Source organism: Canis lupus, chromosome 6, assembly GCF_048164855.1.
Source record: "Canis lupus baileyi chromosome 6, mCanLup2.hap1, whole genome shotgun sequence".
Classification (NCBI taxonomy): domain Eukaryota; kingdom Metazoa; phylum Chordata; class Mammalia; order Carnivora; family Canidae; genus Canis; species Canis lupus.
Genome location: NC_132843.1, coordinates 64,145,907 through 64,165,025, shown reverse-complemented (window position 1 = coordinate 64,165,025; position 19,119 = coordinate 64,145,907). Strand labels below are relative to the sequence as shown.

General features: G+C 39.6%; 1 protein-coding gene across 3 annotated transcripts in view; it reads right to left on the bottom strand.

The window, feature by feature from the left end:
- The window catches only part of COLGALT2 (collagen beta(1-O)galactosyltransferase 2), a 117,647-nt gene that overhangs the window by 44,377 nt on the left and 54,151 nt on the right, over positions 1 to 19,119 (bottom strand). Inside the window, exon 1 of one of the 3 annotated variants that reach the window (XM_072830918.1) lies at positions 5,724 to 5,952. The exons of the other annotated variants lie outside the window; for them this stretch is intronic. Coding sequence (XP_072687019.1) covers positions 5,724 to 5,743 — 20 coding nt within the window. The 5' untranslated portion in view covers positions 5,744 to 5,952. Of the gene's footprint in view, positions 1 to 5,723; positions 5,953 to 19,119 lie in introns of those variants that run through there. 3 annotated transcript variants of the gene reach the window in all.

Genomic DNA, 19,119 nt, shown 5'->3' with positions numbered 1-19,119 from the left:
GAGAGATACTGTTTAAAATCAATTTTGTGCCATTAGATCCTTAAAATAAGGCTCAGCCAATAGCAGATTCAATAAGGGGTTGTACTAAAACTGTATAAGCAGAAAATGCTTATTTATTAATCCAAGAGTAAGTTAACTAATCTTTTTGTAAATTTTCCTACTTGGCTTAATTTTTAGTTATCCAAGATATGAACTCTGCTTTTTAACTTCCCTGACAAGTACCATCAATACTAGCAATAATTTGCTTGCATTTTCCTCTCAAGTTTGTTTTCAGATCACAACAAAACTGCTAAATAGTAGTACTGTCATCACATACACTCAAGGGAAAAGCAACAGTTTCCAATATAAGACTCAAAACTCTAAATTATCTTTATCTATTTTGATTAATGTTACCATTGTTTATACAAACTAGAGGACCTTCAAGAGTCTTCAAATAATGTATACAAAACTTATTTCTACCTTAAAAGTTTAACAAATTGATCCACTTGTAAAGGAGCCTAACTCGCTTATTAGAATGAAAATACTTTCGGGATCCCTGGGTGGCGCAGCGGTTTGGCGCCTGCCTTTGGCCCAGGGCGTGATCCTGGAGACCCGGGATCGAATCCCACGTCGGGCTCCCGGTGCATGGAGCCTGCTTCTCCCTCTGCCTGTGTCTCTGCCTCTCTCTCTCTCTCTCTGTGACTATCATAAATAAATAAAAATTGAAAAAAAAAAAAATTAAAAAAAAAAAAAAAAAAGGAGGGAGGTAGACTTAACCTTTTAAAAAAAAAAAAAAAAAAAAAAAAAAGAAAATACTTTCAAATTGTATTGCCGACTCATGCTGTATATAACATATACATCTAAACCAAAGTTATTCAGAAAACTTAAAAATGAAGAAATATATCAGTCAATTGGAAAAGAGAAAGAAAGCAAGAATTATAAGCCTGGCATCAAATAAGGTGGAATTCTGGCCATGACAAAGAAAGATACTTTATAATGCTAAAGGACGCAATTCACACCAGAGATACAATAAATATGAACATCCCTGTACCTTGATATAGTATAGAGATTGGCAAACTTTCTTTAAGAGCAAGATAGTAAATATTTCAGGCTTGCAGGCCATACACTCTCTGTTGCAGCTACTTAAATCTGTTTTTGTAGCAGGAAAGCAGCCATAAACAGTATGTAAATAAATGTGCATTACTGTATTCCAATACAGCTTTATTTACAAGAATAAGCAATGGATCTATAAGCTGTAGTTTGTCAACCCCTTTTATAATGGAAGGGATAGAAATTGCAAGGAAAAACAGAAACACCAATAAGAGATGTTAGCACACCACTTTCTTTTTAAGATTTTTTTTTAAAGTAATCTCTACACCCAACATGGGGCTTGAATTTACAACCCTGAGATGAAGAGTACCATACCATAACACTTTCAGCTGAAGATGGTACAAATGGGAGGAAATAAATATATAGAGGATCTATAGAACACAATGAGAGAGAAGACACTTTCTTCTCATGTTCATGTGGAACATTCACAACAATTGACCAACAATTACACTACACAGAAAACCTCCACAAAATTGAAAGAATATAAACAACATTCTCTGATGATAAAACTAGAAAACTAGAAATTGGTAATAAAAAACAAAGAATTCCATCAAGAATTCTCTTTAAAACAACTATTGAGTACAGGAAGAAATACAAATCAATTTCAGAAATTCTAAAAATGAATTGCGAAAACACTATGTTTCAGAATTTTAAGATACAATTAAAGCAATGATCACAGAAAAATTCAGTTCTATATCCTTAAATCAACAAAAATAAGTGAGTTGAATTCCTGATAGAAAGCTACAAGAGTAACAAAACAAACATAAAGAAATAAATAAGGAAAGTCCAGAAACATAAAACAGAAAAAGGATAAAATAAATTAAAATTTTGCTTTTTTAAAAAAATTTATTTTTGTAAAATTCCAGTATAATTAAAATATATTAGTTTCAGGTGTACTATATTGTGATTCAACAATTCTATACATTACTCGGTGCTCATCATGGTATGTCTACTCTTAATCCCCCTTCACCTATTTCACCCATCTTCCCACCAAACTTCCCTCAAATTTTGCTTTTTTTGTGGAAAATCAACAAAGCAACCATTTATTAATCCATCAAGACAACACAGATACATAAAATAAGAATTGACGAGGATAAAGGGAATATGATTGATATGAAAGAAATTATTCAATAACTTTGCACAACTCAATGAAAAATAAGTTTGAAAACTGGATATAATGGATGATTTCCTAGGAAGATGCATGTTAGCAAAATTGACTTCAGTAGAAATATTAAACAGAACAATTATCAAGGAAGAAATAAAGAAAGAGAAAAATAAAAGAAAATATTATGTCCAGATGGTTTCACAGGGGAATTCTACTAGATGAGATAATTCCAATGCTATGTAGCTTGTTCTCCAGGGCGCAGGAGAAACAAATGAAAATTCCAAATTATTTTAATAATGAAAGTAAAATATTAATATCGAAACCTGATGAAGATACCCACACATGCATGCACGCACACAATTATAGACCAATATCTTTTAATGAATATGCTGCAAAAATCCTAAATGTGGTATTAGCAAACAGAATCCAACATCCTATTACGAAAATATTACATAGTATAGGCTAGGATTGTTCATTATAAAAGGAAATCCATTAATTGATTCTATTAACACACCTGAAGAAAAATCAAATGATTACTTCTGTAAATGCTAAAAGCATCTTAACTCAACAACTATTCCTGATTTTTAAAAACCACAGTGAATAAAATTAAAACAGGAAGGAAGGAAGGGAAGAAGGGAAGAAAGCAGGAGAGTAAACAGAAGAGTCATGGAAAGATAGAGATGCCTGAGACTCTTAAAAGGGAGTAAAAATGCTTAGAATTTATGGGTAATTCAGCAGTGCCTCCTGGATGGAAAAGCCATGGGCACTCTCAGCAGTAGTGGTTCTCTGGGAACATGTAAGAGCAAATCAAGAGGAGTGAACAGTGGTTGCTTCTTTCATATACAGGCAATTTCAGTCAAGAAGATTTTGTTAAACTCAATCTATGATGGCTTTTGCTCTTCCTGCTTGAGCTTTTGAAAGTCGCTGCTTTTCCGAAAGTAACAAAATCTTTAAAGGAGAGAATATTCAGAAATGTTAAAGAGAAAAAAACAAATTGTTAAGCAAAGCATAGTGGAGCCCCATGTGACATAGGGAGTAAATTTCTGTAAAACACCAAGTAACCGGAAATTGTGTAACTTAAGTCATGGGGTATAGAAAAATGGGGGATAGAGATATATGACTAGTATCTGAAAATCGTATTTTATAAAATGGATATTTGAACTAAAACTAGCCTTATGGAAAATATTATTCCAAAAAAAATAGAAGATTAGGAGCTGATGCCAATTGCCAATTCCAACTACTTTCTTTTTTTTTTTTAAGAGTTATTTATTTTAGAAAGAAAGAGAGAGAGAGCACGAGTGAAAGGGACAGAGTGAGAGGGAGAGAGAATCTCAACCAGGCTCCACACTGAGCACAGAGCTCAGTGCAGGGCTCTCATAATCCTAAGATCATGACCTGCACCGAAATCAAGAGTCAGAGCCTTAACCAACTGAGCCACCCAGGCATCCCTTGATCTACTTTCAAGTCTCTTCTGGAAATTAGATTTGAATCAGCTCCTCCGTTCAGAACAAGGTCCAGGAGGGAGGAGACCCACAGGCCCACCCAGAAATTCCACTACCTGGAGAGGGAGAGTGGTAATGTGTGCAGCTCAGTGTTGAGGGACACCAGGTTAGCACCTACGGACAAAAATGGGATAACATAAGGAGGCAGGGAAGTGGGCCAGAAAGCAACATGGGGGAGGGGCACAGGCCCCATCTATGCTGAGAAGTGAAGAATGTTGGGACGTCCACTGGGACACATGGCTACCTGCCACCCATGTCCAGTGAAGTAGCCATGAAGGGCACTTTGAGAGTCAAACCACTCATCTCATGTATAGACCAATTCCTGAAACTCAGAACCAGCTTGAATGCCCATAGTCTTTGCTCAAAATATTAGCAGCAAGAGTAAATTAAAACAAAACAAAATAAAAAAGTATCTTGACTGCATGGTTAGCCAAAAGTTATGGGACTTCTACATTATTCCCAAATCACTATAAAACAGTGTAGGAGAATTCCTACAGCATCGACTTCTTTCCTTGGTTGCGGGGTCTTCACTACGTGGGGCCTACATTCGCTGTGCCCTCCCCGCATCTATGCATTTGCTTGTATGATGTATTTCATTGTATGAAATGTATTTTCCTGGTATCCAGACTAAACACCCCCCACTCTGCCTAAGTATCTGCTATTCACAGACATCCTTAGAAATGAGCTGCTTGGGTGTAGGCGAAGATAAAGCTAATTGAAAAATGGGAGCACAGATTTAAAATACTCTCCTTATTGAGGGGAAAATGTTTCCTATTCAGTTACTTCTGGAAATTGTGCAGATTCTCTTTGTTCTCAGGCTTCCTGGGAAAGGAACAAATCCTCCAGCTGTGGTTGGAGGTCTAGGGACACAGGTGTTTGAGGTGCGGGGCCAAATCTCCTGCAGGATCCTGGAGGCAGAGCTGCACTGACCACACCGGCCTGCTGGGGAAGCCTTGCAGCCCCTGCTCAAGACCAATTGCCCTGCCTCCTCCCCCAACCCCCGCCCCTGCCCCAGCACCAAAAAATAAACAGAAATCCAGGCAGGGACTCCAAACTGCTGCCTTTTTCATCCCTCTGACCAAAAAAAACAATGCATTTCCTCTTGCATATCTAACCAGGAAAGCATCCGGGCGCTGCTCTACTCAGGGAGTTGGAGAGACAGGAGCAAAGGCCCAGCTGCAAGGTCCCCAGAGGAAACCAGAGGCTTGAGTGAACAGCTCTATTTTCAGAGTCCCTAGAACAATGCGACAGTGTGGTGCCTGTCCTGCTGTGAGCCTCCCCAAGTAAGTAGACACAGAAAAGTGCCTCGGTGGAGAAGCTGAGGAGCTGAGGGGTCCGAATGTGTGACCCCCTTCAGGGGAAGTCGAGGCATCGCTCCCATCTGAAAGTTCCTTCCAGTCCCGTAGAGAACGAGCCTTGGGTCTGCAAGCCTTCTGCCATCAGACTGGGAAAGGCCCCCAGTGAGGGATTCCTTGAAGAAAACGAATGATGTGAAGAGACATCCAGAGAGGTGATGCACATATGATTTAAGTCTCTAGTGGAACTAGAAAACCAGGGTTTGTGGAAGCACAGCAGGCATCGGCTGGAAGACCATGCTCCCTGGAAGCTAAGCCCGTTCCATCTTTCCCACAACTCTCCAGTGTGGGGACACACTTAAATCAACGATACCTGCCGCCCCCCCCCCCCCCGCTTCCCTGGGTCTCTTTGGTGCAGGATAAGATAGCAAAGGTGGGCTCAGCTCCTGAGCCATGCCAGTCCTCACATAATTAATTTTCTTTGAATGCCCTGATGGGACAGTGGCTTCTCTTTACCTCTAAGAAGCACCAGGACCTGCCAGCCACTAAGAGGGAGCTCCACCTTTGGGAGAGCTGTGGCCCCAGTAGGCCCCCAGTGCTCGTGGTCAGTCCTCTCTCGGTGCCTTGGTCCTTGCTGGCTTTCTTCGGAGCTAGTATTTGAAATGCAAGAGCTGGTAGGAACAAGTGTGACACCCAACTTGGCCTCAGAGGAAAGTCTGGGCCATTACTCACCAATAACGCTGGCCGCCCATCCACTTTCTCTCTGATTCTGCCTCTGGTTCCTGTTTCCTTCTCTCTAGCTGTGCCCATCAGCAAAGGCCTATTGGTCTCAGAGTCAAAGTCAAATCAGGACAAAAATAAACATAGGCTGCAAATACAATCACCAGCACAGTGCAGGGCCTCTCCTTGGTTAAGGAAGTTCCCGGGGCCAGCAAGTGCATTGTCACTGTTACAGGGAAAAGTGAGAGCTCATGGAACAGACCAGTAAATAAACATGTCTGCAGGATGATACAATTTGACTACTTGGCTGCACCAAGAAAACAACATTGAGACTTCTCTGGCAATGTCTACACACCCTGACATTTCTCCTTGTTCCAGAAGGTCAATTTTCATTCCCCGGTCTTGGCTCTTAAACTAACAGCTAACTTGAAATAATTAAGACTGACTCATTTATTTTTACCACGAGTCCTTCTGAGCTTGTGAGGCTTACGCTCACATTGGTGAGCATGGGGCCCCCAGAGCCATGTTAAAGATGCGGATTGGATCTCTCAGCAGGTGAGACACAGATGTTGAGGACACAGTCCTCCTGATTACTTCCATCTGCACTGATCCTCAGGGAATGTTCTCGGCTTCCCTGCTACCCCAGGAAGCCTAGACTTTTGAAGATGCAGAACAACAGGACCGCAATCCATGGGCCAGGATGAAGGCAACACTGTGCAGAGCCTGCTCTTTGCTGCTCCAGAACCTGCAAAATACAAACCTCAAGGCTCAAGGGAACGATGATGGAATGAACAACAAGGTTAGTCATCGCCTAGACGATTCATGCCATGACTAGTAAGTTGGCAAAATTGAATTTTCCGACTTGGGACTTCAAAAACTGAACTACCCTCTTAACCACCTCATGTTTTCATCTAGCAGGGAAAGACTCATCTGTGTAGAAAATAAAAGAGCTCCCACCTAAAAATAAGATTCCACTTTTTGAAGCATCTAGTGAAATTTATTTTCAAGAAAGCTCATGTCATCAAGTCTACCACCTTGGTCTCTGCTTTCAGGGAGAGCCTCACCAGAAGCTGCTCTGCCAAGGGGAAGAGATTTGCTTGGCCACTTGACAAAATATGCTGATGGATTCTTGCTTCTTGGTTACCATGTAGAATTGTTTAAAGACCTAGAACCTCTCTGCTGGGTAGAAAACTAGATCTGGATATGGGTAAGGATATGGACATGGTCTGGGGGGCTGGGGATTTCTCCCAACGCAAGCCTTTTCCTGGGTCCTACCAAGTCAATTAGTAGCAGTTCTTCCTAATGAGCTAAGAAATCAGGAAAACTCACTCCTCACGAAACCCTCCTCACCAAAAAAATAAATGCTTCTACTCCCTCAACATCCCTTCTCGATATGTCTCATTTAATCCCAGAAACAATTATAGGCATTACACATCTGAAGACTGGGTAAGAGTGATGTTAAAAAAAAAAAATCTGTTTCTGGAAATGCAATCAACCAAGGAATCAATTTCATTCCTAAAGGGTAGGAAAGAGAAATGGTAAAAATTGGCAATTGACCAGTTAAAAGTGAATTCAAAAGCCCAATGCCATCGTATTGACGTGAAGATGAACATAATTAAATATATTACAAAGGAGCCATTCCTTAACACTTTTAATTCTAAATGGTCTGCACCTGTTGGCGCTATGAACCCCTCACCTGTGTGTCATGCACTTATCCATTTTGAGCTCTATAATTAGAGAACTTAGCATTATTTTTATCTCTCCACATTATGGAAGAGAAGGCTGAGGATGAAAGGCTATGACTTGCACAAGTCATAAAAATGGTGGGTGTTAGAACCTGGGCTCAGATGCCCCATCCCAACCCTAGTGCAAACTCCTGCCACAGCACTCCCCCACGCAGAGTGGAACTGCACCTGTCAGATTAGAAGGAATTCTCTGCCTTGTCAAGGACATTAATCAACGGGACCAGTGGGATCATCTTAGAATGAAAGTATGGACTTGTCCCAGCAGGAAACAAGGCAAGAAAACAGGATGATTCATTAGTTCCCTATGAGCTTTTTTTTTTTTTAATTGAAGTATAGTTGGCCCACAATGTCACACTGGTTTCAGGTCCTCGATATTGTGATTTGACAACTCTATATGTTACACTGTGCTCACCACAAGCACAGCTACTATCTGTCATCAAGCTTTGTTGAGATTCACTTCAGCATAATTTTCCTTGGAGTCAAAACTCTTGGAATTCTACGCAAATATCAGTGGCAGCGTCTGCGACAAGATAAATATGTTTCTCATTTGTGTAAATACTCTTTTTCCTGTTTTTCTTCTCCTTTGCCCTTTGTTTCTTCTTCCTGCTCCCTTTCACTCACTCTTCATTTCTTTTTTTTCCTCTTCCTTGCTGGATTTTCCAGTTCTGTTAAGTTTTTTATTATGTGGGTGTGCCCTGAAGAAATGGAGTTACTAGTGGAATATATTTCACCATACAGTCAACAACTAGAGTCTGGATACTAAAGAGAAGACACATGGGATCTAGGGACACATTTTCCAGGAGCCCTGAATCTCTCCACTGCCCCCCCAAACACCTCAGGCTAGATGGGATGCCCAAAATCTATAATTATACATTGATTCTCTACCTATACTTGGAGCACTGCACTTACTCCTGCATTGTAATTAACTGGTTCTCTTGTCTTTCTCCATTACCAGATTCTCTTCTCTGAGGATAGAAGTATCCCAGCACCTAACAGAGTTTACTGTGTAAAACAGACACTAACCATGGGCCTGATGAATGAATGAATGAATGAATGAATGAACAATTCAAGGAAACTTTCACTGAATCCAACCCAAATGCCTACAAAGGCTGAGCACAGATAACATCAAGGACTGAAATGGACCATGCCTGAGCTAACAGTGTGAGGGACAGGACACATGCAGGCTCCATAAGATTGCTGCCTTGTGAATGTGTGCCCAGAAATCCTAGATTTTCTATTGTTTCAAGAGAAGTCAGATATCCAGGTTTTGAGAAATAAAGGCCTGTTTATATCCCATGAGAAGTTTTAGGCTGAAATGCATGAACATGTGCCAGCGTGATAAGGGATCCCTGGAAACCAGGGACCTGACATTTTACAAGCCCACATTAGTTTGGCTTGTAAGAGCCATGGTCCATCTATCTGTGCACACTCAGGGCACATAGTTCAGCAAGACGATATTTCAACTATGGCCAGGAGGATAGCAATAATGTCACTTCACTGCTTTCACAAACAATGAAAGCATTTTCAATGAAAAAAGGAAAGACAAATAGGCACAAGTTGGGCAAGGTCTAAATAATTCTCACAGTCTAATAGCAATAGAATCAGAAAACAGAAAAAGCAATGAATGATATAGTCACCATGGAGTGAGCAGAAGGGTACACTTCTCACACCCTACAGAACCTCTCTTTGCATAGCAACTAAGGCATACTTACTGCCCACTTTTTAAAATAAAAAGTGTTTATGGAGATACAATTCATCTAACATTCACCCAGTTAAAGCGTACAATTCAGTGGTTTTTAGTATATTCATAGAGTTGCACAACCACCACCATGATCTAATTTCCAAACATTTTCATCACCCCCAAAAGAAATCTGTACCCACTAGAAATTGCTTTGCATTCTCCCCGACTCCAGCCCCCAGTAACCACTGCTCTACTCCCTGTCTCTGAATTTGGCTTTTCTGGACATTGCATATAAATGAAATCATACAACTGTGGCATTTTGTGTCTGACTTTTTTCACTTAGCATAATGTTTTCAGGGTTCATGTTGCAGCATATATCAGTAACTCATTTATTTTTAGGTCTGAATAATACTCCACGGTACGGATACACCATTTTGTTTATCCATTGACCAGTTAATGGACTTTTGGGTTATTTTTACTTTTTATTTATTGTTATACTGTTATGAACATTCATGTGCAAATTTCTGTGTGGACACATATTTTCATTTCCCTTGGGATTATTGCCTAAATTTGAATATTATAGAAAAATGAAGAAAATATATTTTATTTTATTCTCTACCATGTATGGACTACCCTATGTCCCAGGGACTAAGCTGGGCATTTTAAGTATACAACTCTAATCCTTATGGTAATTCTCAAGGAAGGTATTATTATCCTCATTTTTACAGATAAGGAATATGAGGCTTAGAGACTTTCTCCCAAAGCTTATTCCCTTTTTTCACTTATACTTCATCTCTGATATGTATTTTTCTCAATTTCTGAAAGTCTTAGTTTTCTGTTCCACTGAAGCAAAGAGGGATCCTTTACTCTGTCGTGGCCATATATTGAGTTCAGGTGACATGATGTGACCTAGGAATGTGGGGGCAGTGGCAAGTATGCAAGAAGTGTTGGCTCTCAGCAGACAAGCTGGGCAGATGCCACCAATGTAAACAATCAGCCCTCGGGCCTGGCAGGGCGATGCCCTGGCAAAACACAGAACTCATGAACCATGAGGTCATGATGAACAGGGGCCAGTGTGACCACAGAGAGAGACTGGGCTTCCTAAATGAAGCACTGTGGAAGACCTCGCCCTTGGAGCCTCTCTGTGAAAAGGAAAGCTGGTTGGACTGGGCTAAAAAACGTGAAGGCAAAGTGGTCGTTTGAGTGGAAATCGGGAAAAAGCTGAAATAAGTATCCATGTTTTACACAGAATGGTTTAGTTTGATTCATTTGTTTCTGTAGACTTTTAACTTAAAAGTGATAGTAAATACTTTAGTCACCCACTGATTCTGAGTTACCTGACATTATTATTTGACTAAACACATTCTTTTTTTCAGTTTTTTAAATATGTATTTTTATTTAAATCAATTAATTAACATATAATCTATTCCTAGTTTCAGAGGTAGAGGTCAGTGATTCATCAGTCTTATATAATACCCAGTGCTCATTACATCACATGCCCTTCTTAATGCCCATCATCCAGTTACCCCATCCTCCTACCGCCCTCCCTTCCAGCAACCCTGTTTGTTTCCCATGATTAAGAGTCTCTTATGGTTTGTCTCCCTCTCTGATTTCATCTGGTTTAGTTTTTCCTCTCTTCTCCTATGATCCTCTCTTTTGTTTCTTAAATTCTACAAATGAGTGAAATCATATGATAATTGTCTTTCTCTAATTGACTTATTTCGCTTAGCTTAATATTCTTTAGTTCCATCCGTGTCATCACAAACTGCAAGATTTCATTCCTTTTGCTGGCTGAGTAGTGGACCATATACATATCACATCTTTATTCATCTGTCGATGGACATCTGGGCTCTTTCCATAGTTTGGCTATTGTGAACATTGCTGCTGTAAACAGTGGGGTGCAGGTGCCCCTTTGGATTACTACATCTGTATCTTTGGGGCAAATCCCTAGTAGTGCAATTGCTGGGTTATAGGGTGGCTCTATTTTCAACTTTTTGAGGAGCCTCCATACTGTTTTCCAGAGTTGCTGCACCAGGTTGCATCCCACCAACAGTGTAAGAGGGCTCCCTTTTCTCTGCAACCTTGCCAACATCTGTTGTTTCCTTGACTAACCACATTCTTAATCAAGTAAAAAAGTATGAAGTCAGGAGACATGGCTCTTCTGCCAACTAGCTCTACAGCCTGAATGAGTTTACTTGATCTTTCTGTACCTTGTTTTTCCATTTGTAAAATGGAGTAATAATACCTATTGTACATACCTAGCTCAGTGAGTTGTGAGGAGCCAGTGGTATATGAGAGAGCTTTCAAAAGCACTTTCTTTGAGAGCTGGATTTTCTCTAGCTCTCTCCAAAACACACACACACACACACACACACACACACACACACACACACACACTCAAATAAGAAATTAGAGCCTATTGAATAGGCTCCTGAGATGCATACAACAAAGTTCAACACATGCATTTAAGGCGAAAAATCCAGAACTACCACAGAACTACCATTTTTTTAAGAATAAAAATACACCTGCCCATTTAAATATAGACAACATGAAAGAATAGTGTGGCAGTGACTGCTGATTGTCTCAATATCAGCCTTCCTCTTCCTCCCTATTAATAGAATGTTTAGCTGAGCCATGACCATCCAACTTAAGGAGTACATTGTAAGTTCTGTGACAGCCAGGATGTTCTGTTCACCACTCTATCCCTAGCACTTAAAAGAGTGCCTAGGACATAGTATGTGTTCAACAAATATCTGTTGAATGGTTTGTCAGCAAACTTCTAACCTAAGAAGAGCTATGGAAACCCCTGCATGCCTCTCTAATTTTGGTAGACATCTGTGCATCTCTGATGCAGCTCCTCTATGCCAGGCAGTATGGCACCTTCTGGAAAACAGCACTTTGTCACTGATGTTAAGGTGCTCCTACTTCCTCCTAGTTTAAAAGAAAATACAGGTATATAAATAATTATAATTTGGTGTGACGTTTGCAACAATGGATATACAACAAGGTGGCTAAGTGCCAGAGAGGAGGGAATGGCTGGAAAGATATGGAAGGTCAAAGGATGAGAAGCCTGAATTGAAATTTGAAGAATAAGCAGATATTTATTGGAATGTGGAAGGTAGATAGAGCATACCAGAAGATGGAATAATATGTGTGGAGGCAGAGAGGCATGCAAACACAGGATGATGTGTTTGCAGAGCTACATGTAATTTTGTTGGTCTACAACGTACAGATCAAAGGGGTGATATGGCTGCAAAAGGGATGACATAACTGTCCCTTGGGAATGGAAGTAGCAGTGAAGATGTATGTCCCACTTTTCCGGGTCCCTAGCATCTTGCCCCGCTTGAAAGAATAAACAGGTAAATAATTCTCTGAAACAATATATTTTGCCAAATTATGACAGGTGCTACCTTTAGGATCTATAGATGCTATAGAATCTATTCTTTGAATTCTTCAAAGGCAATGCTCAAAACACATATGAAGCACTGGCCTACTTCATTCCATTTACGGACACAGGTTCAGCAGCCATATATGATGGGTTTTTTGGAAAAAGTGTGATTTCTAACATTCCGACCCATTTTCTTCAAAACCTCATTTGTACTTCTCAGCCATGTGTCCAAATTTCCCACTCCCAAACTGTGCCCAGTACATAGTAAGCATTTAGCCTGTGCTTGTAGAATGACAAACTCAGCAAATAAATGCCTGCAGAAATGGATGACAAAATAAAAACACAGTGCCTAAATTTATTAAGGGTCTACCCTTAGAGATCCTTTGCTACCATATAAGCAAAACAAGCAGCAAAGGTAACAGAATAATACTAAACCCATATAAAGCATTTTGATTTTTTTCCCCCCAAAGCCATCATGCTTCTTCCTGCTATAATGCTTTTTCCTCCATTGAAAAAATTGGGCTAGGAACATGAACAAAGTCAGAAAGCGTCCAACTCTGCAAATTGAATTCAAGGCTGTTTTCCCACAAGAGTCACCTAGAATGAGAACTTGGCTCCAGCTGACAAAAAAATCTCTTTCCAGCCCATCACTGTTATCCGATACCTGTTGCCTTGGTTCCAGGAATAACACTCCAGTCGGCTCAGGAGGGTGAGAGGAAATGTTTGCCTTGAATTTATCTGCTTTCAAGAGTGTTAAGTCTGGCCTTCCCACATCACTTCATTTGAGGTTTCTTTAAGGGGGGGGGCAAGGACCACGGTGTAGCAGGTGTTAGGTCCATGTTCATATTATATACTCAAATGGAAATCAAAGAGCTCCAAGAAGTATTTTTTAAGACACCTCTTATTCATGTTGTCAGAGGCAAACTGGACGCTATTCGGATGGTATTTTTCCCCGTCTTTATTATGGAAAACTACTGTCGGAGAGAAGGAACACTCTGTGCTCCTAACATTTCCAGGGTCTGTGTGGCTTTGTAATATGCCACAGAGGAGGCGAACTTGCACAAGTACACAGTACATAGAAGTGTCCCTACCACCTTGACTTCTCACCACACTTCTGCAGACAGGGGCAGCCAGAGCAAAGAGCTGAGCCCACGTGCCTCTCAGGCCCCGAACAAGGACACTTGCAATGTAACATCTCACTTGATCCTCACCACAACCCAATGACATAGTGCTCTTATTAACCCCATTATTGAGACAAGGACACTCAGGCCAATAGAGGTGACACATCATGCCCCAAGTCTCGGAGGGCAGGAAGTGTCAGAGCTAGTCTGGAAGGCAGACAGCGGGCCTCCGATGATTTGTCTTGTTAACTCCTGTTCTAAAAGTCTGGTTTTAAAATCACATTTTTGGAGTGAAGTTTTTTTAAAAGTAAGGAAATAGTTTAAAGAAGGTAAAGAGTAAATTGTGATTTTTGTCTTCCAAGTGTGAAATACAGCGACAAGCTTTTTACGTCATTAGTGATATTGCTGCAGCCACAGGACACTGGACATTACTTTAGAGCTCCTGTGGGTGGCGGGCCCTCTCGTCTTTGTGTCTCAGAAACAAACATACCTAACGAAGTGCTCATAATTTTGAGTAGTGTCTTAAAGAGCAAATAGCACTTAACAACTGATTGATTTCTCTAATATTTCTCAAAGCTTTGTGTTGCTTTGGTTATCTCTGCTCTAACTGATCAGTTTAAGGATCTTTTTTGAAAAAAAAAAAAAAAGGATCTTTTTTGCCCTATGAATGGAGAAATTGGGTTTAGGGAAAAGATGGCTGAGACACTAGCTTTCTGAATATCTACCCCAAATTTCATCTGGTGACTCTGAAAGGTAGGACAGGGACCCTGGATCTTAGATTTCCAAGATGCTACGGCTTCCTTGACCTCCCCACATGGATCATATTCCCTGGCTGTAAGTTCTTTTCGTGCTATATACCTCTTATTCCCAGTACTTATCAGAGTCGCAACTCTGTTTATCTCCAGGGTATTGAGAAATGTGTTTCTCCCCTTATGGTCAATAAGCTATGGAGGACAAGAATGTGTTCGTTTGTCTTTGCTCATCATTGTAACTTGAAGCCCAGGACAGCACCTGGCATCAGCACTGAGTCAAGTGTTGCTAAATGAATAACTGAACACAAGATTGCCATCCTCACCCTCCTTTTTAATCACTAAATGTTTAAAACAGGGTAATTAAAAAAAAGTAAAATAAAATAAAACAGGGTAATTTACTTGTAAAAATGAAACATAATTAGACAGTATTGGGAAAATATCTCTTGGAGCACTTCCTGTTATATAGTCCATATTCAGAAAAGTCTGACTTCCGAGTGGGCCCTGGAAACAGGCAGGGGTCAGATGCTGTTTGGTACTGAGCTGTTGAAAGGCTCTGGGGAGCCCAACAGCCTGTTTGGGAGGAAGTGGGGAATGTGAGCTGTTGTTCTGAAGGCAGCACCCAGGAGACATTTGGCCAGGGCAGAGTTTAAGCAGATATAATTGTGGTTGATGGTAAATATGGCAACAGGCAAGTCATTCTTCTTCCTGGCTTTCATTGGGGTGTGTCCTTTGAGCCAAATTAGAAATCCAGCATCATATAGAATCTAGTTCCAACTGATGCAGAGAAAAGACTGCAATCTCCCTCTCAGACCTAAAGGAGGGTACAATGGTTTCCCCAGGACCAAACAGGCCAAAGGTAGCTCTCAGTGTCCTTCCTTCCCCAGCCTCAGGTCAGATCATGTCTCAGGCATGCTTTAGTCTTTAGCTGCCACCATGCTCTTCTGGGGTCACCATGAGAAGGAAGTCAACAATTTTCAATGTTCAAAGTTCATTTCTCCAGAACCTCCTGACCAATTTTTCAGTTGCCCCTATAAATTATCTCATAACATGTCACTAGTGAAATTCTCATTTTCATTCCCACATAGCAGGTGTTAACAGAGGGAATCAGGCATTACGAAAATGAGATTCAAATTCACTGTCCCAAGTTTCTTTGGAAAAGAATTAGAGCATAGCCTGAGAGCAACCAAAATTTTCACGGACTACTATCTATATGAAGACCTAACAGAAGACCTTTAGTTCAATGTGGCACTCAAGAAGAGGATTTGTTAACTGAATCACATATATTATTTTATTTCATCCTCACAATACCCTGGTATTCTTTCCATCTTATGGATGAGAAATCAGTCACAGAGCTAGTAAGTGATGGACCCAAGATTCTGACCTAATTAACCTGAAAATTAAAGGTGAATTTTCAAAAGCAGTGGGTATAGAGATTTCCTTGTGGCAAGGTCTAAAGGACAGGAATAATAAAATACCTAGCATAAAATCAACAATGTGATATTAAGTCAAAATTTTAAATATAGAAAATAAAGTCAAGTATATGTGACTACACTCTCTGCAGAAGGATTCCCTCATATTGAGGAACCTGTATAACTGATGTGGCTTTTGGACTCCTTCAGCTGTTTAATCCTGGCTCAGTTAACTGACATGTCTAAGCCTTCACTTCCTCGTCTGTATTATTGTAAAGACTAAAAAACAACAAATGGAAATTATGAACTTAAGAAAAAGAAAGAAAATGGAGAGAAATAATAGCACTAATATATAACATCAATAGTCACTTTTTTGTACATACAAAATTTCCAAGCTTATGTAGCAAGAAACTGTAACTATAAGCAGCTCATTATTAAGAGGAACACACACCATAATCTAATAAAAGGCATTGGCCCTGATTCAGTGGAAAATCTTCCAAGTAACCAAAAGAATCTTTAAAAATCTAATACATTTGCAAAACTGATTTTTCAAATCCCATATCTATAATAAACAATTCCAAATATATATAAGTCATGTCTAGGCAAAGATAAAAAATACCCTAAATAAAACCTTAGCAAAATAGAATACAACAGATATATTGATCTCCCCAAGCATCCTCTTCAGGCCATAATTTTATAAAGTGAAGACCCTCAGCCTGGGGAAGCCAGAGCCATGTCAAAGTCTTCTAGTATTATCACTTTGTGTGTTTGTTTCCAACTGGTATGTGGGGTTTTTCCTTTTTTCTTTTCTTTCTTTTTTTTTAAAAGATTTTATTTCGTTATTCATGAAAGACACAAAGAGGAAGTCAGAGACATAAGAAAGTCAAAGCCCAATGCAGGACTGGATCCCGAAACCCTGGGAGCATGACCTGAGCCAAAGGCAGATGCTCAACCTCTGAGCCACCCAGACATCCCTCTTTTTTTTTTTAATTGACTGTTTGCTTTTCCAAAGAAATCTTTTGGTTTTGCTTCCAATTTTTTCTTTTAATATTCCAATTTACATTTAAAAATCCCAATTACATTAGTACATTTAAGTGTACTAATGTACACATTTGGGGGATCCCTGGGTGCTAAAGGTTTAGTGCCTGCCTTCGGCCCAGGGCATGATCCTGGAGCCCCAGGATCGAGTCCCACATCAGGCTCCCTGCTAGGAGCCTTGCTTCTCCCTCTGCCTATGTCTCTGCTCCTCTTTGTCTCTCATAAATAAATAAATAAATCTTAAAAAAAAGTATAACCCTGTTTAATTTTTTTACTCTTAATTTTTTATTCCTTATTCCTCATCCTTAATCCTCAATCTCAACTCCAATAGATATGTTTTTAATATTTCTAACTTTAAAAAACTGTTTATCTCTTAGTTATCTCATTAAGCAAATTTGTTCTTTTATTTTGAATATTTTAGTATTATTTATCAGCCTTGTCCAAACTAGTTTGACACACCAATGCTTAATATGGTGCCAAGCCCATGAGAGACTTATGTGATCCCTTTGGAATACTAAAAGAAAACCTATATGAGGAAGGAAATGTAGAAAGTTCAAGTTGATAATGCTTAGAAGCCACTAGAAGCTGGGAAAGTCCATCTAATGATAAGGTGACGAGAGGTATAAAGAATGATTGGGTTTTCGTGTTCAAAAAAGAGACCCAAAAATCAAGACCGACGACGACACAAGTGAAGAGAAAACTCAATGATGATGCAATAGGAAGACCTAGCTTGAATCATGGGACCCTGAAGTCTCGTAAAGGAAAAGATATTTCCTGCCAAGTTATCTCTCCGGAGACAAAAATAAATGTTATGACATTCCTGCAGGCTCAGTAAATTCTCCACCTTGTGAACAAAGGCTTGCCTGCTTGGAGGTGAGGACCTGTGAGCTGACGTGCTGCTTATCTGCCTTCTAACCTCAGCGCACTGGCTTTCTTTAAACAAAGGCAAGGGTGTCGAGTGAAGGAAACTTCAGTTCTCTCTCAAGTGAGAAATACCTGCCATGACAAAGTGAAGGTTGGGGTTGGACACACAGCTGGTATCTGAGATACGAAGAAAGAAAGATACCATGCAAGCTGAAGGAAATGGCTATTAGAAATGGGGTGAATATGTAGCCAGAAACCACTGCCTCTCAGACAATCAAAATATTAACTACTTAAGCCTTTTACATTCTTGAGATTTATCTCCTTAAATTTCAATAGTATAGTGCCTGAGTCAAGAAGGGGGGCTATAATGATTGAATAGATGAGCAAGTAAATAAACAAATGAATTCATGGCTTGGGATGATGACAAGTGACAGAAATATCTCCATAGAACAAGAGGCTTGGCATCTTCCCCCAGCCAACCTAGAATGTAATTTCAAGCAAGTAAATTTACAACTCCAATTTATTTTTTGTACAATAAAACTGCCTTTTGTTTAACAGAGGTGCTATGAAGATAAATGTAAGATGAAAATGTTCATTGGACAGCATTATATAAAGGTAAAAAATGTATAAATTGTCATATTTCTTACTGTAAATGATATCATATAAGAGCGAATGCAATTTTGTTTAAAAGAATGGGAAATGCACCCATGTACACCCTACCTGTGAAAGAGGTAAAGTGTTACCAATGTCCTTGAAGTGCCCAATGTTCCTTCTCTAGTTATTCCTCTAGTTTGAATTTTTGGTTATTAATTATTTTACTTTTCTTTACAGTTTCACTACAAATGTATGTAATCCTAAAAAAAGAATAGTTTGGACTGTTTTTGAACTTTATATAGACTCATGCAATATGCGTTTTCTTTAAAATTCAGACATGTTGATGTTTGTATCTGTAGTTAATTCATTGTCAATGCTGTAATTTAGTGATCTACTCGACTGTCAATACACATTTAGGGTGTTTCCAGATTTTTCCCTTTTTTTTTTTTTTTTTTTTTTTGATATTAGAACAAAGCTGCATACAACCTTGGTTGTATGTATCCTCTGTCAGACTTAGGAGTGGAATTCCTGAGACAGAGGTCTGAGAATGGTCAACTTCACTAGGGAAAGCCAAGTAGTTTTCAAAGTAGTTGCACTGATCATCAGCCATATATGTGAGTTCCTGTCGTACATTCCCAGCAATACTTGGTATTGTCAGGCCTTAAAATTTTGACCAAACTGGCTGACAAGAAGTGATATTTTACTGTAGTATTTGTCCGCATTTCCTTTGTTACTGATCAAGTAGTGTGAAATGTTTCATATATTTATGGTCATTTATGCTTTTTTGTGTGTGGATACTTGTTCATGTTTTTTTGC